We start from the raw sequence: 24,768 nt of genomic DNA on the forward strand, positions 1-24,768 counted from the left end.
GTTTTTTGTCCACAGAGCTATACAATTGCACTAATTTCAGAAAGCAAAAAAATTGATTATCCAAAGAATGAAGTCACCCCAGAGTGAAGAAGTAGTTGTTGGCTCTGGATTTTTAATTTATTTATTGTTACTTTTTGCAGATATGGATAGTTCTGTTCTAAAGACTGCTGGAATAAATTATGGTTTTATGCCGAGAGAGCACACACCTTCACTGGATAAGCCTGTTTAAAGATAGTAACATATGTCAGACACTCTGACATGATGATTGGCACACGAAGGATTTGACTGATGGAGTTGGAAGGAAAATAGGTCATGCATATACTGTATTTTGTATCTTTCAACAGCAGTTGTCATACTGTACTGTCCTGTAGCTGGTGAAATGCCGGTTGACGTAGCGAGTGGAAGACGAAGCTTTCACCTTTCAGTTACATTTTGTACAGTTAAAACTTTTCCACTCGCCGATCACATATCGCCCACCAACCACTACCACCCCCACCCAGCGCCCAGCACGATTTAATTTCTAATCGCTATACAGATTCCCCACAGGACCGGTGAAGGCTCATCACAACTGCAGCCTGAGATCCATGTATGCGTGCAGTATGACGTTTGAGTAGGCACACGATGATTAGCAGCAAATTATTCCACTTTAAGACCTTAATCTCGCCCTCAGAGATAATATTTCCCACAAAGCCATATCAAAGCTCTTGGCCTCTATTTCCATTTCAGTGGCTTTAACGGAAAGTCGGGCCCTGCCCCTTCCAGAGGTACACAGTCTTCACCTCTTGTCAACACAGGTCTACGTGCACTCCCTCTGGTTATGGAGCCTCAGAGCTGGGGCCTCTTTGGTAACAGCGGCGCCTCCGGCACTTTGAGTCATACAAGATCTGATGGCTTTCAAATGAGGTTTTAAGACGTGATGCCAACAGGCCAGGTGTGTGAGCCTGTATAGGAGGGTTTGCAGTAGGAGGAATGTGCGTGTGTTTACATGTGTGCAACCGCGCAGATTCATTCAGCTTATGTACACCTGCGGGAACAAGTGTGTGTTTGATGTGTCCTCTGTGCTGATTGTGTACAGTCATGTCTAAAGCTCTCGTGCATCAACTACTGATGTTAACGGTGGATTGCCCGCGTTGAAAGATGTCTGATTCCTGCAAAATGTTTTTAGTGTTATTCTGTTTGTACAAAACTCAATTAAAAGCCAACCAAACCCACGTAAGAGACACTGGGTGTTTTTCAACGGGTGAAAGTAATCCCTTGGCTAAGTGAGAGACTGTGATCCAGGTTTAAAATGCTTGTGTCTGCGCACCGTGTTTGCAAGTAAGTTACAGTGGGTGGCACCCAACCCTGCACACAGCTTCTTTCTCAAAAGCGCAGTTACATAATTTCTAACTAAAATTTCAGAATGAAATTGTATTTTTTTTTTACTTATTTTTTTCACAAAACACCGTACATTTGAGCTCCATTTTCCACAGAGTGTTGCGTTTGCAGTGTTTCGCCAACCCATTACAATTGAAATAATTACAACTGATGATTATGTGAGGCATTTGTATTCTGATTGGGCTATTGTTCTTATTATAATTAGAATATTAGCTTTTATGTAAAGCAATAGACTCAAAAATCCTATTAGGCATGACATTCATATTTGGTTATTTAGACCATCTCTTGTGGAGCAGGACAGCTGTTCAGTTTGAAGTATATCCAGAAAATAAATTCTGACAAATACCTTAAGACAAAACAGAGAAGTTATGGTTGGATCCAAAATAACACCAGCTTACGTATGAGGATAAAGGCCCTGACTGTGTCCGAAGACAAGCCTGCGCTCAAACACCAAGTCTACTGAACTACTCTGAAAGGACAACAGTGCAGCGAGGCGTAACCCTGCGTCCATGTCAGCGTGTGTGTTTGATTTCGGCCACATGTAAACGAGCCCATTGTATGAGGAGAACATGGAGAGAGCGGAGCATCCCCGAAAATAAACCTCACACAGAAAAGCCCTGTAGTTAGACGGGCCACAGAACAGACTGCTGGGCGAACCACACCACAGCAGGGTGCACTGTGCATGTGTGTGTGTGTGTGGTGTGTGTGCTGAAACAGCAGCCAGTCCAGGCTATGTGGACTGTGGTGCGGTCGGGTTCCCCAGCTAAATTTAATAAGGGTGTCTCTGGTTACATCACGGCCAGGCAAAACTGAGAGAAAGGGGAGAATCAGAAGTATAATTTTTAAAGGACCTTTCTGTCATAACTATACCTTAAAGCTGGATTATTCGTGAGCAGGTGGCACACTGCACTCTTGAAACAACCACCTTCTGCAAATGGAAACGAGCCCTCAGACTGCTGAGGTTAAACCAAACACCAAGTATGCTGTAAAAACAAAAGCAATGTGCTAAAAGTGGCTAAAAACAGAGCAACAACAACAACAACAACAAAGCTGGTGGCGAAAATTCTCTGTGGGTATGAATCTGCGAGCGACACCTTTCACATTGCGCGTGCTCCTTTGACACATTAATTCATGACGCTTAATTGCCAGTTACTAATTAAAGGTTTAATTGTTAATAGAGTGAAAATATTAATTAAGATCTGCTTTTTTTTTTCTTTGCAATGCACAGTGTATTTTTGCTTCTGCCACCGGGGAGCGCCAAATTCTACTCACAGGGGCTTTAAACTTGTTGAGTAATTACACATAAAAAATGCATGCTAATTTTCTAAAGACTTTCATAAAGGAATGAAATTATTCGCTCATTAAATTTAGAACAGAATGGAAGCTACAGTGTAGAATCGTAAGACCAGAAATACAAGAAATTTACTTATATAACCAATTTTATTACTTGGCTGACCTGGCTTAACGCGGTTGTACCAAGAGATTTCTTTTCCTTATTGAACATTTAATAACACACTAGCAGCCAGACTGAAAGACTGTGTAGTTTTCCTGATTTTTATGCTCTGAGCTCGGTCTCCGGAGATCAAGCAATAGTTGAACGTGTCCTTGAATACGCTTTTGAAGTGTTGGTGGAGAGGAGGACGCTGAACAAACGGTTATTGATCATGGATGACACTGACCACCCCCTCCCCCATGTACTGGACGGACAATGGAGCATCTTCTCCGAAAGCCTCCAAATGGTCTCTTAAAACAAGCTGGTTTATGCTGTATATCTATTTCACTCACTGTGTGACTCGTGTTTCAAGTTACTACCGTACACATGTCCGTTAACTTGTGTGTACAGTATATCTGACAGAGTATATGTGTGAGAAAGGAAATTAGTCAGATCCGGTGTTAATCTCATCTAAGCAAGTGGCGGAGAGGGAAGGTCATGTCTATGACACACACACATACACACTCACACATGCACACGCAAATATATATACTACACACTGGAAGAAAAAGAGTAAAAAATAAACTTACAACACCTGCCTGTGGTGGCCCCCTCGTCTCCCTGCTTACTTCTTTATTTATCAGCGGAAGCTAAAGTGATTAGCCCACAGCTGTTCTCCCCGCACAGCACACACATACACACTTACAGTGACGGCCATATGTTGCACTGGCCAAAAGGTGTCGGATACTGAAACGAGACAGAGTATATAAAAGTCAGAGGAGCAGCGGTGTGACTTCTTGACACTTTAAGTGATAAGGTTCTTCAACATCACTGTTCAAACAGCGCGCACCGGAGCATGTCAAGTCATTTGTAGTGTGCGCTTTTGTGTGTGTGAGACAAGCCTGAGACCTGAACGAAATCCCTTGCGTCTGTGGAGACGGGCTCCTGGCCCACTGCGGACACATTAATCACAGGTTATAATTAAATGTCTCCATCTCCTCACCCAGAGACAGGATGGGAACTGGAAGGGGGCCGCAGCTGCTCACTCTGCAGCCAGGCCAGCCGCCCCTAGTTCAACCGTTCCAGGCCCTGATCCTGGAGCAGATCACCTCTCAGGAAATAAGTAAAAGTAATAGGCTTTATAAACTTGATGAATATAGCACTAGAATAATCCAATAACTCCCCAGTATTCTGTTGTACTGTATTTTCACTTCTAGTTTCTGCCCTTGATCAAAAATATCATTACAGTTTCCCTAAAAAATACGATACGATACGATATGATATGAAATGTAGTTCTAGATTCTGCTACTTAATTAACACTCAGTACTGTACATTTGTACTCTCTCAAGCTTTTTTTTGAACATCCATGCACAAAAATCTGATTCTGATACGATACGATACGATACGATACGATACGGTACGGTACGATACAGTACGATACGATACGATACGATACGAAGTATTCCCATAATATATTTGAAAGTATGAGTCTCCTGCAGTCCTATATACAAGATTATTATCTAAAAATATACATTTATTCTCTATAAACATAAGCAATAAATCAGAAACTGGATAAATAACCAGCAGTGTTATTTTAGGAGAGCTACAGTCCTTTGTCCAGAGTGTTCTACATAAAAATGCCCTGTATCAAATCAGAAATAAGTGACGGCGCAGGCCACTTTTGTTGGGATAAAATGTATTACTGTGATGGATGCCCTACAGACGAGAGGAGGGGAATCGTGCGCTGAATGATGATGTCCTGTTTAGAGACGCGGGAGCTTGCATCCCAACTAAAGCCACCTCATAATTAGAAAGAGGGGTCTAAAGCCTCTTTTCCAGGGAGAGACAACAGACACGGATGTGAAAACTTTGGTGAAAAACAATTTTAATGTTATAGTTACTGCTTGCTAACGTAATCCATAATACATTTTACTGCCCACACAACACAATTTTTTTTTTCATACATATTGTGTATTTTTACCAGAAAGACCATTGCCAACACATTGTTACAATTGATGAAGTCACAAATCTTTAAAGATAATAACCATACAATGATAACAGTCACACTGTAGATCTTGATATACTTGTGAAATCCGATTCTTTTTCAGCTATGACTGCAATATATTCCTGAAATTACCTGCAAGCTGTAAGCTTTTCTGACTCTGGCCTTAGGACTCTAAACACTGAAGGCACATTCTGCACCGAATCTTTTCTATGAATGTCTCTTTTCCAACTATTCCTCTCTTTTCGACCACCACCGACACTCTGCACTCACGCATAAGTGTAGGAGCGTAATGAGTGTCAGCTTGAACTGGCACGAATGCCGCACAAATTCCACAACTTTGCTGCTGAGTCTCTGTACCTAAAAAGAACGGTTGTATAACAGAGCCAAGGCCAAGGTCACGAGCAAAACTGTCAGATGTCAGAGCTTCCGTGTTCACACTCATTACAAATCTATCTATCTATCTGAATAAAATGATCAAGACATTTTTACTTAGCAGATACTTTTAATATAAAATTTATTGCATCTGTTGGGATGCTGTTGCACCCTTCCAACAGGGACCTGTAATATGTTTTTCCTCCCTATTTGTGGGGTTATGGTTCTTTTGTGCATCTCTACTTAATAAGTGAAGGTAAAGTGACTTTATTTGACCAAATACTTGTTCTGTGTCTGATGAGATCACGATCATAGTACTACATAATGTACAATGTGTGTTTAATAATGAGTTTGACGTAACTTTTTGGACCCAACTCCGTGGCATCGACTCTCTAAGAACTTTTTGTCATTCAAATGAAAGAACCCAAACTTCCACTGAGACCTATTTTAGAATTAATTACGTTTTAATATAACCACTTACTGCAGATCTGAGGTACTGAGTAATTACTGTGTAATGATCTCATCTCATGGTCATTACACCCCACTGTAAAAACTACTGCTCTCTCATTTGCCTCCATTGACTTATGAGACAACAGAGGAGACTTTTCCACCTCTTTTTCTGTGCTTTGTTGCAGTGTAGAAGAAAGAAAAGCAGAGTGAGGAGGAGAAGCGTAAGCGGGGAGAAAGAAACTGTTTAGTCATGTCTGATTTTGTCCTTTGCGGACCCGGCAGCAGCCTTTTAAAAACGACGTAATTTAACAAATGACACAACGAGAGCAGAGATTTGGGACGTGGCGATTTTTTGCGGGATAGGGGAGGATAGAGAGGGTAGAGGGGAAGTAAAACGAATAAAAACAACACAACGGGCAGAGTTACTGCTTTTATCTTGTCTCTTATACTTATTTATACGGTACTAATTTGAAATACTTGCTAATTAAAACGCACTGTAACTTACAAATAACGCTGTAAACATATCCAACACCCCCTCGGCTCGAATTTGGTACAGTCCACAGCTCCTTTTGGTATCTACAGCGTCGAGAACCACAGCACAACATGTTGGAGACCGGAGCCGAGCTGCTCCCCCAGAGTTAACTTTTTAATCCCGGTTTTGTCGCGTTATCACACACAAGAGGAGGAGGCGGAGGAGGTCGGGCAGTGAACAGGGGATAAAAAGTCAGTCATGGTATGAGGTGAAGGGGAAAGCCGGAGCGACTTCTTGTGAAAGAAGCCCGTTGATATTTTAATTGTGCAGAGAAGAAGAAAGTGAAGAAGAAGAAGAAGAAGAAGAAGAGGGAAACGGGGACGGGAAGCCTGGAGAAGAGAGAGAGAGAGAGAGAAAAGCGGGGTACAAGATGCAGCTGGCCGCGGTGCTGTGGGTCGCCCTGTTAACTTTGCAACTCAGCCAGAGTCCAGGTAAGAAAAATGTCCGCGAAACAACGCCGCGGGTCGGACTTGGAAACTGCATGTGAGCGTGTTTTGGAAGAGGTGAACGGAGGTGCTTTTGCACCGCTGCTGTTTGGTAGTAGTATTTTTATTTTTTTTTTCTAACTCCCTCCCTATCAGCTCTGTATTGGTTCGTCTCGGGCAACTAAACACAAGTTTTGCACCTTAAATAGTGAGCGATGTGTTTAAAACTGAAAGCGGAAAAATGTGCATTTTCTTTTAAAAACCTTGTTTGACAACACGCTTGTGTAAGCGCTGCAGCCGATGGTCCGATCCCCTCAGGTCTGCAGCAGTCCACATTTATTCATTTAACCTGTGGCAATATTGTTTTTAATTTCACACTTACTTTTAATATTATTTTCCATGTGTATATTTGCACAGTGCACCTCACCAATCATGCATGCAGGCGTTATGCTGCTTTAAGTGGCTGTTGGAACTATAGAGCGTTTAATTGTGATCATACGGTTTAATAGAAGTGTTTTTCTTTTGGTGTTACATGAAGAGTTAGCCAACTACATTATGGGGAGTGTGTGCACAGGCAGACTGCCACAAGCCCTGGCTGATGTGTGGATAAATAACCATCCCTGTTTTAATCTGTGGCTTGTCTTAGAGCCATAGAAGCTGAACATGAGGCAAGGAATCCACATTGTTTCATTAGAGTGACTTAAAAATTCAGATGTCTTTTTCAATGACTCAGAACTTGAGATGTGACGACCACATCGGCCGACGCAGCACTTATTTCTTCTGCTCTGTTCGGTTGAAGGGAGAAAATCAAGCAGAACGCTGCTGGGTGCTCTGATTGCAGGTGGTTGTTTATCTATGATAATTAACATCCTGCCCCCCCCCCCCCCCCCCCCCCCCACTGCTTGTAAGGTCTGATTTCCACCACCCCCTTCCTATGTTTCTCTAACACCTCGTATTTACAACATGTTAGAACAGCCGCTGGAATTCAGGGACTCTGCTGAAGCTATTTCTAAACACACACACACACACGCACACACACACACACACACACACACACAGACACACTCGCTGGGTTTAGCGTCATGCACGCATGGGTGCCGTGCTCTCCTGGCATGTCATGAAAAGGTTTACCTGACGGGAGAGCAGAAGTGACATCTGTAATTGGCTGGTTGGTAACCTCGGAAGGAGGCTGGTGTAATTGTGACGGCTCCTAAATGTCACCAGCGGACTGCCTCCAAAACGACAGCCAGATAAGGGTCGATATCGGGTTGAAAACAATAGCCGCCCTGGATGATCCACATCCTATTTATAGTGGGGACTTTCATCCTTTCAGATGTAGTTATCAGCGTTTCCCCCAGCCTTTTCATGTTATCTGGGGCGGAGGGTCGGGCTCGTTTGACTATGGACTTGTACTGTCAGAAAGCAATTAAGTCTGCCGGGCTTGTATCATGTCTTAAACATGTCATTGTCTGTCGTGCATGACTGTGAGCTGTTGGCATTTTCAGTCTTGGCAGATAGAGTTCAGCCGAGGCTGGCTTTGTTAGTCTTTTTATTTTTTATTTTTTAAGCACTGAAGCTGCTGATAGATGCCGTTTTATTTCCAATTTTCAGTTCAAGATCTCTAACATTTAAATCGTTTTCCTGCCAGGAATTCAAAACTGAACTTTTATTTCCTTAGATGTTCATTTCTGCCGGGGTGGAAAAAGCCTCCGAGATCGCTTTTAAACGTCTGTGCGACACCGAGAGTCAGACTTTAACTAATGAAGGATTATTTTAAGTTTAGTGGTCCTTAAAGACAGGATCTCATACCGCAGCTATTCGGTGGTTGGGAAACTCCGGGCTACATGAAAGGCTGACACAGATAAACGCATCCTTGGACAATAAATTGTCTAAATAAAGTGCTCATAGTAAAATTGATACTGCAACGGGTCACGGCGTGAAATATTTATCATATCAGCCACAAATAGCGCCAAGGTGATAAATCAGTCATAGAGATAAATAAAGTGGTAACGGCTATAATTTCTAAGCTCAACACAGTAAATTGCATCATGAAGGTCAACTAATGTTTCCGTCTGAGAGTAAATGACCATGGTTATAATTAATTAAAGTGACTGTGTGTGTGTGTGTGTTTGCGTGGGTCTGAAAGTCTTCCATGTGTGTGAGGTCAAGATGCCTCCTCAGCCGAGTCTAGTGGCCTTGTAGTAATGGGCTGAGTTGGTCTAATGGCGTGTTGGAGAGTGTGCTATACAGTTTAACGATGTGCTCTGGGATAGCACGAGCCCCCGCCCGCTCCCGCAAATCCCCGCCGGACCCTCCTCATTTACCGATCAGCCATCGATCGGACTCGCAGGTCACCTCTGAACCCTCGGATCGCGTTCGCATTTACAGGAAGGCGTCATTAACAGGTAAATCCAGGATCCGTTGGGATGGAATTTTCATCCCGCATGATGATCCTTCTGCTGCTGAACTAAACCGAGACGGCGCTTTCATGAATATAACAGCTGGGCAGCCGTCCAAAATAACTCCTTCCTTGAGTGGGATGGGTTGGTTTTTTCGCTCCTGCTGCCAAACAAAGAAAGACGAATAAAAAAGAAAGGAGGAGATGACAGTAAAACACATGTATTGGATGCTGGCTGAAAAAATGTGGTTATTTACATCGTAAAAACGTCCTTTGCAGTTATCTAGACCCCAAGGCTATGTCTTCAGATAGGTTGTTTTGTCCAGCTAAACGTCTAAAACCCTAAGGCAGTCAATGTGAAGTATTAAAAAGCAGAGAAAAGCAGCCACTTTTCACATTTGAGATGCTGAATGATTTAAACTTAAGTTAATGGATGTGAAATACTGACCTTCAGACAGTCAGACAAACATAAAGTAATTATATTGAAACTTAGGAGCAGAGAAGACGTCATACTGCTATTCGTTGTGGTCTGTATAAGACTGAAATACACTTTTGATCATGTATTTCTCCTTTAAAGTAAACTGGTACTTGGATAAAGAAGTTAAAGAAAATCCAATGCAACAGACCAGTAAACAAATTACAGGATTTACCGCAACATAGAGAAGCATCGAGAATGGGGTCTGAGAAGGTGAGGTGGTTCGTTTTGGCCTTGTGTTCGTTCTCTTCCGTGTCCTTCCCTGCCGCCTGTATCCGCCTCGCCGGATTGATTAGTCCCCTGCCGCTGTCCTCCTCATCCAGGGCCGACACGCGCTCAAACACACAATCACCAGTGGCCTTTTTTTCACAGAACCTGCAGGCGCGGTTCTTCGTACCCAGCGAGCGTAAGCACGGAAATTTATGACTTTGTCTTGCAAAATAGCTCCAACACCACGTTTGATTAAGTGTCCTCAGAGTAATTGTGTTGGTATTAATGGTTTTGTAATGTTGATATTTCCAAATAACTGGGCCTCCTTACAGATTTATGGCATGCCACGAGTTGTTTTTGGTACGGATTCCGCTCTATAAGCGACAGTACTTTTCTCTGTCAGGGAAAGGTTGTTTTGGAGGATGTGGCCATGGATTGGGTCTACGAAATGGGGGTTCCTTTGTCTTAACTCTTGGCAAGGTTTGATTGTTCTGGCATATGTGCACATTCGCGTTCTACGCTGGCTTTTCTAGCTGGAGCTAAAGCTTTTCGGGGGCTTCAGGAGAAGGACAAAAGTGAAAGGTTCATCAATGGATCTCAGAGCTGCTGTGCTCAATGAGTGTATGTGATTTTTATAGCCTGAATGAATGTGTGTGCGTGCCCTCCTCTGGTCTAGCTGGTTAGGTTGGTGTCGGCCAGGCTTTTGCTTTCGCCAGGGGAACTCGGAGTGGGCCATCTGATACCCCCAATGTGCTTTGTGTGTCTCTGCTGAGGGGATGGAATTGCACCTCCAAGGTAGCAGTGGAGGTAACCTATGATTACTTGATTCCCAACCCCCCCTTCCCCAACAGTCTCGTATGGGTAAATGTCAGACCCTCTCCCCCTCCTCTCCTCGCGATCCTCTACCTTCCTATAAATCACCTGGCTCTCTCCCTGCAGACCGGCCTCCTCTGCGAGAGACCTCCAGGCGGGCTTTCGTCTTTGGGGTCGTTTCTGATTTCAGAACATGATGCCACGGCCTTAGGGCCCGTTTCAATTATGCTCACTGCACTAATATATGTCACGGACGGCAACTTTCAGAGCTCGCAAGCAAACAAACAAAGTCAATCGCTGGCAGCCCTCGGTGCAGAGAGCAACGGTTCCCAGTGTTACAGCAGAAACGGGAGATACCGTTGCCAGAGTTTAATTCTGCTGCTTTTACACTCCGAAGATGATGAGAGACATGTGCGCTGGCTTTTGTTAATGACATGAAGTTTGACAAAAATTAAAGTGAAATTTATAGCTCCTTGATCTTTGAGTAAAAACAAGCCAAGATGCATTCTGACATCTCTCTGGGGACGAAAAACAAAAACGACACTTCCAAGCTAGCTCTTTTTTGTTGTTGTTGATCGCATGGCATTGAGTTGATTGACAGCTGTGGTTCAGGTTTTACAATTAATCAATTAATCGCTTGCTTGGTGGTTGGTGAAGTGCCCTTAAGCAAGACACTAAACCAAAATGGGTCCCAATGGTGCAGCAATTGGCCACCAGGGTGAATGAAAGACAGCTTGTTATATAAATGCAGCCTTGATCTGGTAACGCCAGCAACACAATTTTCTTCAGGGCATTTACTGAAAATTCCTTGTTAATATTGGATTCCCATCACTGTTTGACAGCAAGGTTCACGCAATCTGAACTTTCAGGTAGCATCCTTTGTAAAACTGGCACCAGCAGTACATTTTGTGAAATGTCTACTGTCTTTTAAACTTTTTCCCACATAAAATTCAGGCCACATCACCGCAGAGGTTTGGTATCGAAAGGGACGTTAACTTTTTTTTTTTTTTTTTAGGCCATGTCGTATGAAACCAAGTTCCTCAGGGGTTGCAGATTATTGGAGACTGTAATAAACTCTGGTTCTCTGTCTCAGCGGGGGTCTGCGGTAGAGGACAGAAAGATAAGCAGGGCTGGAGACTCACTGTCTGAGCGCAACCAAGGGAGGTGGGGGGAGGGACACAAAGACATTTTGAAGGACACACACACGTACAGATCCATAGTAACTTAATTCTTCATTGGCTTCACTGTGCTCCTGCTGTGACTTGAGGGAAAAGCATCTGCAGGGGCATTAATGAAATTCTAGCAAATTGGGAAGAAGACATTAGTGTGAAATGATTGTACCATTAACAAATTGTTGTGGTGAAAGGCCTCTTTTCATCCCCAAATGTGGTTTTCAGCCATGCGTGAAAAATAAGCCACTTATTCTTTTGTATTGTTTCGGTAACCAAGACATCATGGGATCCTCTTTGCAGACAGAACGGAGACAGTTGTCTGATGCCAGTGCCTGTATGGTTTCAGTCTTGGCTGGGGGACGAGCGGGAATTTACGCAGTCATATTTTCACCGTGTCTAATGGGTTAACTGCAGAGTGGGCCGCGCACACAAACATATGGTTTGGAAATGACTTTTGTCTGTGGGCAACAGAAACATCTGAGCAATTTCTGAGGGCAGGACAGTTGTCCCCTTGTCAGTATTTGGAAATAGGGTGTCCAATCAATCTTGGAGACGAATGGCCGGTTGAAAGCTTTATTCTTAAATAGACAACAGTAAATCATTGATATCACTCTGTTGAATCATCCTTGCTTAAGAACTGATGAAACCCTTAGGATTTTTTGGTGATCAAAAGTTCTGCAAGATGTTTTTGATCTGGCATGATTGTGAATGAACACACTGAAGAAAGCGCTTCAAAAAGTTGGGAATATGGTGACAATCTTCTGTCAATGTTCTTATTGTTAACAAATCCCACAAAACAATCAAAACCAACAATGAAACAACTGTTAAACTGTTGACTATGTTACCAAAGCCTGACATAGGCTGTTCCTTTGTACCATTGTTCCCATTCAGAAACAGACCAACAAGCCGCTGAGTTGCGTTAATCTATTATCTATTGGCTCAATCTCACATGCCGTACATCATTATTACTAGATACTCACTGGACGACTGAATGAAGGAATGTGTTGTCCTCAGTGGTGAAATCCCCCCCCAAAAAAGAAGCTGTTAGCTGTTTGCGTCGTCGTCCTCCCACCATGTACGGAAAACAGATTGGGTGAGAGTTCAAGATATAAATAACTGCAGACGGAGAAAGACACGATTCTTTACTAACTGGATATGGCCTCATCCACTACACTGAGATCATGGACAAAGTGTGTGTGTGTGTGTGTGTGTGTGTGTGTGTGTGTGTGTGCGTGTGTGAATAGCAGCTCACAAACAGGAAGGGAGATGAGACTTTCCTGTTAATTGATGTCAGAGCTGTGACCCCAGTTTTATCTCATCTCCACAAGGTTCATGTTCAACCCTCCAACTGAACACGCACTTACCTTTAGGGATGCTCCAATTAAGTTTCTTTGCCCTCTGATCCAATACCGATCTTTTAGTATCCAATCCAAGTCCTCCTAGATCACATGTGCAATGTGCAACTGGTTTAAGTCAATGTTAATGTAGTGTGGAGAGGGTAGTTCATACCTTGGCTCCAGAAAACCTGTGTTCTCGTTTTGGTGTCAAATCCAGTTGGTAGTATTGAATGTCGATCTCCAACTACCAACCCACCAAACATCAACGGAGTGAGTACAGACCAACGTTTGTCTACAAAAATGTCCTGCCACGGCTGCAGTTTTCCTGATCACATCTCTGTTCATCTTCCCTTCACCCCTTAAACTCTAACAGATTCCTTATGGTCATTATCTTCAACTGTCCTGCTCACTCTCTGTTCACCACTGGGGGTCCTGCAGATGAGGGTCCGCAGCTGTCTCATATAGATTACCTCCAAAAGGTGCCTGAATGGAAGCTCCTCTCCACCCCCTGCACCCCCCCTCAACATGCCTGCATGCACAAGCAGCCTGTTCAGGCACAGATTTAGGAACACACACACTCGCAGCTTCCATCTCAGGCTTCAGATAAGATTAGAGTGTGATATGATTTGAAAGAGACCCCCCACACTGTTGACTCTGCACACTTTCTGTTCAACGTAGTGAGCATCAAGTCCTGTAGCACGTTCAGAATCCCTGTCTGTGAGGTCTGAAGATTTCAAACAAATCCACACACTATCGAAAAAACTGGTTAGCTTGTCAATGGAATTTGCACTAAAAGGACTAAAAGTAGCTTTCATTGTACCTTAAAGAAGCTTAAATCACTTCAGATCGTATTATCAACTCACGTAAACGGAAAGCTTTTTATACAGCTCATCAAGCTCTGTTCTATTTTGCATTTAATTGCCAGAACAGTGTTCATAAATTGTTGCAGGGCGCAAATAAATCAAATCAGTCGCTAATGACTGATGACTGTAATTAAACTCATCAGCGTCCAAATGTTTGGGTGTCGGTCTGCATAGCGGCTGATGTTGTTGCTCAGCGCCGTCGAAACAGCTGAACAGACTGGGGTGACTTTCTAGCTGGAGCGCTGCGTACAGTATGAGCACATGCTCGATGAGTGTCGCCTTTCCCTCCCACACCTCCCCGGGATTCTACAACTGCAGGGAAGCACCTGTTGCATATCTGATGTCATTCTAGCTGTTGAAATCAGAGGGAGGCATGCTGTAGCACCTATGGAATCAAATCCGCTTCCAAAGAAATATCGCGCACACGCACACAAACCTCCTTTAATGTGACACTAACTTCCAAAGGCTACAGTGTCACAATTCTGGCAATGAAGAATGGATGGCTGAAAGCTTTTGGCTCGGGTATCATCCAGAATATGTTGTAAAACGATATCTGCGTAGCGTAGTTGCAGACTTGTACACATTTAGAAAATCCACACACATTTTCTTTATAAATTCTTTTATGTCAATCAAGGAACAAGTGGTTTGTTTAATCACGAATAATCATTTATTTACATAAAAATAAATGCGGGTTAATTTTCTGACTAACCGCTTTATTGTTTCGGCGACTGTCCTTATGAAACAGTGTGTTCTTTGAAGGAAAAGGGGACGTCCCATGTGTGACTAACTGCTATGTAGCAGAAAACGGAGGTGTATAATCACCCCACTTTTACTTTCTCACAGTAATTATCTCCGTGTGCACGCAGACACGCTCGCACAGAAGCAGCCGAGACTTCCTCGGGGCTCGTATGATCTCAGAGTGCTTTTGCCCTTCTAGAGTGACATCTCTCACTTTTGTCCCCTCGATACTGACGCACAGTGATGTAACTCGAAAGTGTGAGAGCTGAAACCCGACTCTGAACACACACACACACACACTGAAAGAGTGAGCTAGCTTGACTGCTATGATGCAGGTAAAGCTTTTTATCTGTGTAATTCATTCTTCACGGGGAAGGAAATGCCCACATCTCCCCTCTCTGCCATATGTCTTCATGCTTATGGTTAGTCTTTACATCCTTCCCACCACTCTTTGTTCTTCGCCATTTGCTGTCACTGGACCCCTACCCTCCAGGCACCAACTCGGCTAGTCCTGCGATGAGGGAAATGAAGGTGGTAGTCGCGGAGGTGGTGAGGGTCTTTATTAAACAAACAGTGAAAGGCTTTGGAGGCCCCATTGAGGCCTGGAGCTGGAATGGGGACGCGACTGAAAGCGCTGCACTTCCTAATGAACTCGAGTGGCCCATAGAAGCAGGGCCTTTTCACAGAAGCCAAGGAGGACAAAGTGTCAAAACAAGCCCAGCCCCTCTTCGTTCAGAGGGGCTAAACGCCGCCTTTTGACTCCGTGGAGTGTGGGCATCTGAAGGGGAGGCCGTGAGGAGAAAGGAGGGGGAGGCAGAATGTACTTGTTAAAACAATGGCCTCTTAAATCAAGCACCCCTCCTTGCCTCTCTTCTTCTCCTTAGCTCCTCTGCTCCCGCCTCCCCAACCCCTCCTTGTATTGCCTTGGCTTCCAATTAGACCTACTCTTGCACAAGCAGTTGAAAGCCCCATATATCGCAGGGGCCTCAAAGGAGAGGCTTTGGAGTTGTGTCTCTGTAGCAGTGTTGCCTCTATGAAAGGTCTTAGTATTCGGAGGAGAGTCCTGTTTGGGCTCCTCAAAGCACTCAATCTGCCACTAGGGACTTGTGTACCATCATGTCCTCTCCGCTCGACGCGTCTACTTTCCCTTCTTCCTTCTTTCTGTGCCACTCCACCCCCTCCATTCCTCGTCTCTCCCTCTTCGTCCCACTCTCAGCCAAAACTCTTTCTTCTGTTTGTGACCCCTCCATTCCTCCTCCATGCTTGGCTGCCCGCGGGGCCGGGACGGGAGCCGTGCATGGCCGGGGCCCGGGCGCTCGCTGCCTCCCTCCCCTAAGTTGTTTAGCCATGGATGAAAAGCGGAGACAAATATGTCTGTGGTTCAAAGTCCATCCCGGCAATTACAGTGACTGATTAAAGAGTTGGCCTACACACAGCCAGCTATGTATAATACTACAGCTCCCACTCAGTGTTTCATAACAGCACCTTCAGAATAGAACTGAGCTTAGCAGTGCCTGATAAGGGCCCATGGCTGGCTGAGTCCTCTGTTTACGGTGCTATGATTTAGAGTCAGTGCTATAAAAGACCACAATTGTTTTATAGCCAGGGTTTATAATAAGTAGCAGACAGTGTTGTATTCTTGCGGGTTAAATTGACAACGGTGACAGTGAATTAAACTAACTGCAAAGAGCAAAGGGTTGCCGATGTCTCCCAAAATGACAGATTAGTAGGTATGGTACTTGTAGTATAATTACTGACAAAGACAGTCATTGAATCACCTTCAAAAATCAGCCAATGGGAGTTTAGCATTATTTGTGAGATTCTATACGATGAACAAATAACTGATTTGCCAAAGTAAGTGTTAGTGTCAGTATTTCTGCATCTTTATTTTCTTGTCAAACAACCTCATGGCACTGGAACACTGTTACAAACTAAATCTCTATTTATTTGTCATATTGTCCTCAGATGTCTGACTTAACCTTGGACTTCCCTGTCATCATCACATGCACAAATTGTCCTAAATGCAGGACTGTAATTACTTAAAGGGTCCATTTGGAATTCTTATGTAAACCCAAGGAATGTTTGCGAGAGTGAGACTTTTGAACTTGTGATCTCTTCAGTGAATTGCTGTATTTAAAGCAACTTCAAAAAGTATGAAACGGATTTGGCTGATGCTTGTTGGAAAGATAATCATTGGTTGCGGAATTGGTTGATTGGATTTTATGTTGATCTGAGTCTTGGATTTCTGCCGTTAAGATTAAATTTTTGTGGCACGACTGTATTACTTTGTTCAGCACTCAAGGAAATGTTTGTTGTGAAATAAAACCCTGAAAACAAAGTAAACAGAGGATCTACAATCTTCAGGTGCCCTCTACTTTTGAAAGTATTTGAAGCAATAAGATGTCAGCATATACTAAAAATGAGGACATCTAAAACAACGAGGAAAAAAAATGAAGAAAAAAGCAAAGAGAAAAGAAAGGTAAAGAGGATGGATAATGTGTGATACAGTGACTTTGCCTGAGGACTATGGTAGCCACTCCCAGGGCCGGAGTTAGTCTTTATGCCTTGAGGCAATACCTGGGGAGGATGACAACAACAAGACTCTTCACCAGAACCAGGGGTACCATCTGCCTGGCCTGAAGCAGGCCACAACAATGTTCCGCTCAGAGTTTGCACTAATTGGGTCAGCATGATTTTCCACTTTTTTTTTTTTTTGCTAGGTGGTTGATCTATGGGGCTTCTATTCTGAGAAGCGCCTACTTAAGTTATTTCATCGGCCATCAAGAGACAAATCCATCTATGTTGGGCAAAGTCCGTTGTCTCACATCGTCCTCATTTTCATTTAGCCCACATTTATTTTAGAGAGCTTGTTCCAAATCAGGCATGGCCCAAAAAGGTTCCCTCAAAGGCTTGTTTCACGTCTTTGTCAATTGTGTGTATAAATGGTCTTTAGGTGGGAGGCCTTGGGTTTTAGCGTCTAACCTCTATCATGAAAGATTGCACTGACACCACAAGCGATCCTTAATTCTTGTGGTGTCACTGCAATCTGGATTGCTGGGCCAGTTAGTTATGGGCGGGGTGATCTGTGGTTTTCTTATGCATTCGGTACATCAGTATATAAGTTTCAGACGTACGTTTTAGTTGGATTGTGACCAGAGTAGAATTCAAATTTCTCAAATTTACATGGAACATGTCAAATGTTGAACATTGGGAATGCACCAACAATTTTCCTATCATTTGCTTATCCTATTTCCAAATCTTTTTTCCCACTTGCTTAGACAAAGTAAAAACTCCTAAGCACCGCATCGGTGGCACTTCTGAGAGTATCCATTGCTCTTAAGTTATGAGGTGATTATGGACAGAGCGGGCAGGGATGTTTTTGTCCAGACGTGGAAGAGTGGTGCTGCTTATAGATCCTGTCCAGGTGTTAGCCTGGGAGCAAGAGGAAATGTGGAGTACAGTTAAATCAGGACCAGGCCTGGGCCCAGTGCTGTAGGCTGGAGCAACCTACAGGGCTATTGTAAGATAGGTCAGTGTCCAAACTGGATTCATTGTTAGTTTAACGTCTTCTTTCATTTTCATACAGTTCAAACTGAAATGATGTCCTAATGTGTAATGAGACATGTTGCAATCTGAGCATTTGACCTTATCTCACCAGAATATTTACTGTTATGTTGGTAATTGCCTGTTAGGATGGCCTAGAGTCTGTGGCCTTCTGTGTGGTTGACCGGCTGCTCTAAGGACAGTATACATTACTGCCATATGGAAATTGATTTACACCACAATGCGTGCTCTATACATATAACAACATTGGGACCACACTCACAAAGACGTCCTCACAATGTCAGACAGTGGCCTCTCTGACTGCCTGTCTTCCTGCAGGCTGCTTTAGATGCTCGACTGATCGCCATAACCTTGGCAGCTGGAAGGAAGGCAAGGCAGGGACACACTTTAGAGGCACGTTCATAAAGCACAGTTGCTTCTGAAATAGCTCATTAAAAAAGGTTGCTGTGTGGGGGCTCACTTAAGAGAGCACCAGATAAGGCTCAAGGCCTTTACTCTTCCTCTTACTCTCCCAATACTTGCATTAACTTTATGCCTACATAGGCTCGTTCGGCTTTTTCAACCAGTTTTTCTTACACCCTGATCTGCTTGACATGAAGCTAGTCGGAGCCCAGTTGACTGGAGCTGTAGAAGACTTTCAGATTGAGAGATGACCTGTACTCTTCAAGCAGTCAAGGAAAGGTCACGACTTGTGGCTTCAGGATATCAGAGGTGTCTCCGTCCTATACTTCCATAGTCATTCATAGCAAATCCTTAACAGGTGCTGCGGCTTAAAAACGAGTCCCTTTCATGCTCCACACATTTCCCCCTTTTGTGTGTGTGTCTTTTTATGTTGTGGGTGTGTATACGTATGCGAGACAGGTGCCAGGGTGCAGTCAAGTTGCCCGGCAGTTGCAGCAGCGGGCTGAAATAAAAAGGTTCAGCTGGCGCCTGGTGCCCATCGTGCTCTACTCAGATATGTGCCTCTGGCAATGTGCCACAAACACACACACACACACACACACACACCACTCAGATAACCCTGTTGATTGTAACTAACACACACATGTACTCACAGTCTCAGACACACACACACACATTTCCCCTGGTGAATTTTCCTTCCTTTCTTTTGCTGCAGCTGAAGCTGGCACCCCTGGCACTGCTGTCACCCCTGTCGCCCCTGGGGGTTAAGGTAGACACTGTCATCAAGCTGAGTGGTGCCAGCCCGTTTTATAATTGGATTTAGTGTTGGCACTCTTCCTTTCCCCCTCAGCCGGATAGAATTGATTTATGAGGGAGGCCTGGGAGACTCTATGTGACTGAGTCCAACAGGCATTGCAGTGCTCTAACGCCTTTGTTCTGCTGTTAGCTTCCCCTCTGTCACCATGGTCAGTGTTGCTGTAATTATGTGGAAATACACTTACTACTTACGTAGATCAGTGTGCATGATATTTATTTTATTACTTATCCTTATCTAAGAAGCTCATTAAAAGTCAGGCAAGTAGGTCTGCCAGCACAGTTTTTATCTCTTTGTATGTCAGCTGTGTGTTGGTCTGATCACTACTAATTATCAAACCCCCATATCAAATCAAAATCTGAATCTTAAATCCCAGATGAAAATCGATATCACTTATTTCTAGCTATATAAGAAAAAAATTTTTAAGATTTGAAAAGATTTTCTATATTGCATCTTTAACTAAACTGCTACCTAAATGCATTTACTGTAACTCAATAGTTACGCTCTTCTAGTAAAAAAAAAGAGGCGAAACCTTATTGACGAGACTTTGACCTAACACTTTAGACAATTTGGAACCACATTTAAAATGGAACCAGCTATCGGAACCAAACCCTTGTCACAATTTCATGATCTATTTGAGGACTAGTCTCCACTCAGACACATGGCACTCTCTGACTGTAACTCCCCCCTGCCATCCACCACTCAGTCTCAGGTGTAGGGTGTCAACACCCTGCCTCCTCCTCCTCCTCCTCCTCCTCCTCCTTCTCCTTCTCCTGCCTTGGGGGTTTTGGGTGAATGCTATTCTTGGTGGAGTGTGCTTCCTCATTACCGTACACTCTCTCCCTTCCTCATGATAGCCTCCCCCCCACCAACCACCACCGCGCATCAAGTGACCTGTTGCCCTTCATCGGAGGACACAGAGGTTATGTACCTCCAGGACGCACAAACACCTGTCTGACCGCATAAGGAGCAGCCCTGGAATGCAAACAAATTCTTCCCTTACCCTTGAACTGCTTCTGACCTCGGTATGTGTTCAGGAAGGGAGAGATGGTCGGGATAATGGGCCGATCCTGTACCTGTCACCCACTTTCTTAAGCCTAAACTGTAGAGAAACTGGAGAATGAAATGTCCTTCGTCTAGTCAGAGTAGGATTGAGTCAGTTCTTCAATATCCGTTTGCTTCACAGCTGTTAGTCCAGAACAAAAATACGTAGTATAAAAGGTGTGGTCAGATAGTAGGAATTTGGGAGAGTGTTTACAGCATTAGGAAATAGAGCTGTGGCTTTTTAGGTGACTCGTTCGTGATATGCATGCAAAATATCCTGGACAGGTCTTATGATATTCAAAATAACTCAAAATATGCATATAAACACAAAAAGTTTTTGTTTTGTCCTTCCGAGAGAACCAAGGCTGTGGACACCTCACATAAACACCCCCTTAAAATAAAAGCTGCTGACATGCACATAGGTTGCATTTTTTCAGTCACGTAATTAGTTTTTGTGTTCACGGCCCACAAGGATGTAATACCCGAAAAAGAAAACAGAAGCATTCCCAGCAGCTCGCCACATGACAACATGCTCATAAACTGTAGATTTCCCATTTGCTTAATTAGGGATGTCAGCCTTGAACAGAATGTTGCGCTGCCGCCACTGTCGGGTCTAATGATGGGAGGAAGCTTTGAGATAAAACTAAGACAATGTCCAGGGAACATCAAGTGCTGACCTCGTGCTCCTGATCAGTCAGACGTCTCAGGGCTCGCTGTTCTGCAACAGAGCCACCATTGAGTGCAGCGACAGACTGCCTAATACAGATGCAACACATGATGCACTTCTGAACCTTCCCAATTTGTTCAGATCCACTTGAAACGTGTGCCATCGCATAAACAGCATACACTCAGACATTTGTCTGTAAGACTATAAAAAAGCTTCTGTATTATCTCAAAGAAATTACTTGTGGTAAAGGGCCTAAACTTTACTTAAGCCAATCTGATGCATTTTGTCTCCTTGTTTGTTGTTGGGAAGGGTTAAAGGAACTATCCACCCCTTGATACACTGCCATGATTATGTAACAAACAGTCAATTCCTTCTGCTTCAAAAACCTTTTATAATTTATGCCTTTGCGTACCCATTTATCTCCTTTCAGTTTGCCACATGTGCTACTTAATTTTTTCAATTTCCATAAAGCCCTTTTGAAAACTCCCAGAGAAAGTGCCTGAGCATGCCATGTTCTTAGAGAGGACAATGAATGTTGTGGTTGTAATGATAGCATAGTAAGAGCAAGACGCGCCTTTTTTCTAGCTGAGAACAACTCAGGATCCCACCCTGTTTTCAAAGAAAGATTTAACTTTATTGATCCCCGGGTGGAGGAATTTGGACATGTCTTGTTGTGCTGTGGTGTGATCTGTTTAGATGTTGCTAGAAAAGCCTAAATAAGAGTAAAAGCAATGTGACCAAGAAGAAAGACTGGTGGTCACGGTTCCTTTCTGAAGAACTTCAACTATGTTTCTTTAAGGAATAAAGCCAAGTTAATGGAGCAAAACTTTTTAATTGGCGATAAACTGCAGTTTTTCAGCCCCATCACTCAGATCAGCACTTCTTTACTTTGCTCACTGCTTTTGTGCTTTAAAGGCCCCATTTTGACCCTTTAAGCTGTTTATTTTTCAGAATATGGGCTGAAATCAAACCACTTTCCAGAATGGCTCCGTGGGTCAGTACGAACAAAGACTAGTGGCAAGTGTTGAGCGGGCTTAATTTCACATAAAAGCACCTACGGCACCAGATATGCTTTACACTCTGTATTGAAATTGCTTTATTTTCCTTTCTATGGACGCCTCTCGTTAAAAGCAACAACTCAGGATCTCTGTGCCAACGCTGAGTCATGGACGACTTAATGGTGTTGTGCCCTGTTTACTGTGTTTACAATGTCCTTGCAGATATTTCCATTCCTCTGGGGGAGAGAGGCACTTCTTATCTGCAAAGCAATGGCACTAGAAAGGGAGAGAGAGAGAGATTGAGAGACGGAGAAATGCAGGCTGGAGGAGGCGAGGGGGAGAACATCAAAAGGAAGAGATGCTAAATATACTCATCCCTTTTTTGGCTCGACATGTGCATCTATATCGCACTGTGTGGGCTTCACGAGAGGAAGCTGAGCCATCAACGTGTGAAGTGATTCACTCTGCTGAGAGGTTCTTGGCAAATAAACGTTTCCACCGAAAGATGCCTTTTGACATAAGAATTGATTTCTGATTCCCTGTTGGGTCCATGATGTGTAATGTTTCCATTCTTTCGCTCACACTGAAAGGTAAAGTAGGGATATTGAAAAGCATGTTTCAAACATAAGCAACGGAACTGGTGAGTGGTAGCCACTGTGTAGGGATAATGGACCTGTAACCCAATAACTGATGATTAAAATGTAAGGTGAAGGAAGGGTAAGAGTAATTCTGCTTCACCCATGAATCTAAACACTCATTCATTTACTCCGTTTCCTTTTGCCTGACTCCCATCCAGGCACTTCATTACCTCCTTATCCATCACATGCGCCCATTTCTGTATTACACTGTTGACTTTGCCAAAGACTAATCTGAACTATTGCCAAACAACAATCCTTTGTGTATAACCCTTGCAATGACACTGGGGCAGTGTCACTGATAGAGTAGGAAGAATGTTATCTGCCATGCGGGACTTTGGTTTGCGACTCAGATTTAAGAAGTAGTTGGCACTGCAAAGGAAGAAGAGGTTTGCCAGACTATCCCTTTCTCAGTCGAGTCTGGCTGTCTGGTCCTTGATATAACCTTGACTGTTCTGGAAATTGCAGCACAGACGGACGTCAAGTTCTAGACCTCGCAAAATGTCATGCCCAGACAAGAGCCTGTGTCTCCAGTCTGCCCTTACCTCATGGCCCCTGAGGCTGGATGCCGAGCTAAGGAACTGTGAAGGCTGATAGCTGAGATGCATCGAGGGGAGGGGAGGGAAACGTTCTGCTGATGGTAGCTGAGCGTCGAGACCTTGATGGTCATCCAACTTGTTCCGCATTTTGTATTTGTTTAGATTTGGATATCAGGCCTCTCACATGCTCAACCCATCCAATTTGGCTCAGTTTTTAACTTGTTAGAAACCCTAAGTGTGCCCTGAGAAGTTTCTTCCTTTGTTGTTTGTGAGCAGCCAGCTGTTTATAGACTTCCTTGCCTTTGCCTGTAGTCCTGTCAGAGGCCTGTGTTTCCCCCTCTGTGAAGGCTCTGTGTTGCTGGCTGTGGAGCTCTCAGATCTTTAGAGGTTGACCTCTCCAAAACACTGGGCTGGACTCGGACACAGCTATGGCCATTGTGCTGGTAGTTAATGATTCTGCCCCTCCATTTTCACCCTCGGTCTCCTTCAGTTCCGCTGCCTCCTTTATAGAGTCAGGAAATGGCTGCCCCAAATGGACGTAACTTCCAGGTCAGTGGATGTTGGGTGAGGGGTCACGGTTGGGTTGAGGCACCCATAAATTCAGTGACTGAGCAACTTTTTGTGCTGCTTGATGACTTTGGAAAGCTTTCATGGTCAGATCGCACAAAAACACATACACAGATGTGCATGGCACGCGCATGAAAATGTATGAACATGGGTTTCTTAGTATTCATGGCCAAGAGAAGACATACATCCCAATTTTTCACTCCTGTTTTGGATTTTTTTTTCGTGATTGTCTCTCCTCCACTATCCTCTGCTCTCCTCCCCGTTCTAGCCTTTCACCCACTCACTTCTTTCTACAGTTTCTCTCCTTCTATTCGTCTCATTGCTAAGCAACAATGACATCCGTGACAGATCTGCGCTTTGGCTCACACAGTGTCACATCTGACTTTAGCCAACCCCCTCCTATATAAACACACTTACACACACATACTATACAACCAAGTACCCTGCTGGTTTGCAGTTGATGATGTACCCCTTCCCTCCCCCCACAAAACGGCTCCCTGGTCAGCACCCCCACACTAAGGTGACAGGAGTGAAGCGTCCAGCTGGACGGAACTGTTGTGTTCCTCTCCTGAGGGCTTTGATCTTTTGCCCTTCATCCCCCAAATCAGTGCCTGCCCTGCCAGCCTGGAGAGGGGGCTGGATCGCTTCTTGATTTAGTACTGTGTCCCTTGCCCATGGGGACAGAGGCCCAAAGAGGCCTAAGAGTCGGAGAGATATGATGCATACTTGTGCAGGGCTTTGCGACAGCTGGGACAAGGTGGAGGCCCCTTTCTCTAGATCCGAGGCCGCCCCCCTGTGCCCCACCGGCCTGCCTCCCTGCCTCAACTTCCCCCTAGCCAGCACTCTCTCTTGGCTCCTCTTAGCTCCGCAGCACAGACTCATTGTCTCTAAGCCCCCTCTCATCTCAGGGGAGCAGAGGGAGAAGGCTGAGGCTCCCCC

General features: G+C 44.1%; 1 protein-coding gene across 1 annotated transcript in view; it reads left to right on the forward strand.

The window, feature by feature from the left end:
- The first annotated feature begins 6,249 nt into the window (after window positions 1–6,249).
- lrp4 (low density lipoprotein receptor-related protein 4) overlaps window positions 6,250–24,768 on the forward strand; it is a 100,969-nt gene continuing 82,450 nt past the window's right edge. Inside the window, exon 1 of the mRNA XM_084540798.1 lies at window positions 6,250–6,599. Within this exon, the coding sequence (XP_084396924.1) occupies window positions 6,539–6,599 (61 nt within the window). The 5' untranslated portion in view covers window positions 6,250–6,538. The remainder of the gene's footprint in view (window positions 6,600–24,768) is intronic.

This window comes from Chelon labrosus (assembly GCF_963514085.1).
Source record: "Chelon labrosus genome assembly, chromosome: 3".
NCBI lineage: Eukaryota > Metazoa > Chordata > Actinopteri > Mugiliformes > Mugilidae > Chelon > Chelon labrosus.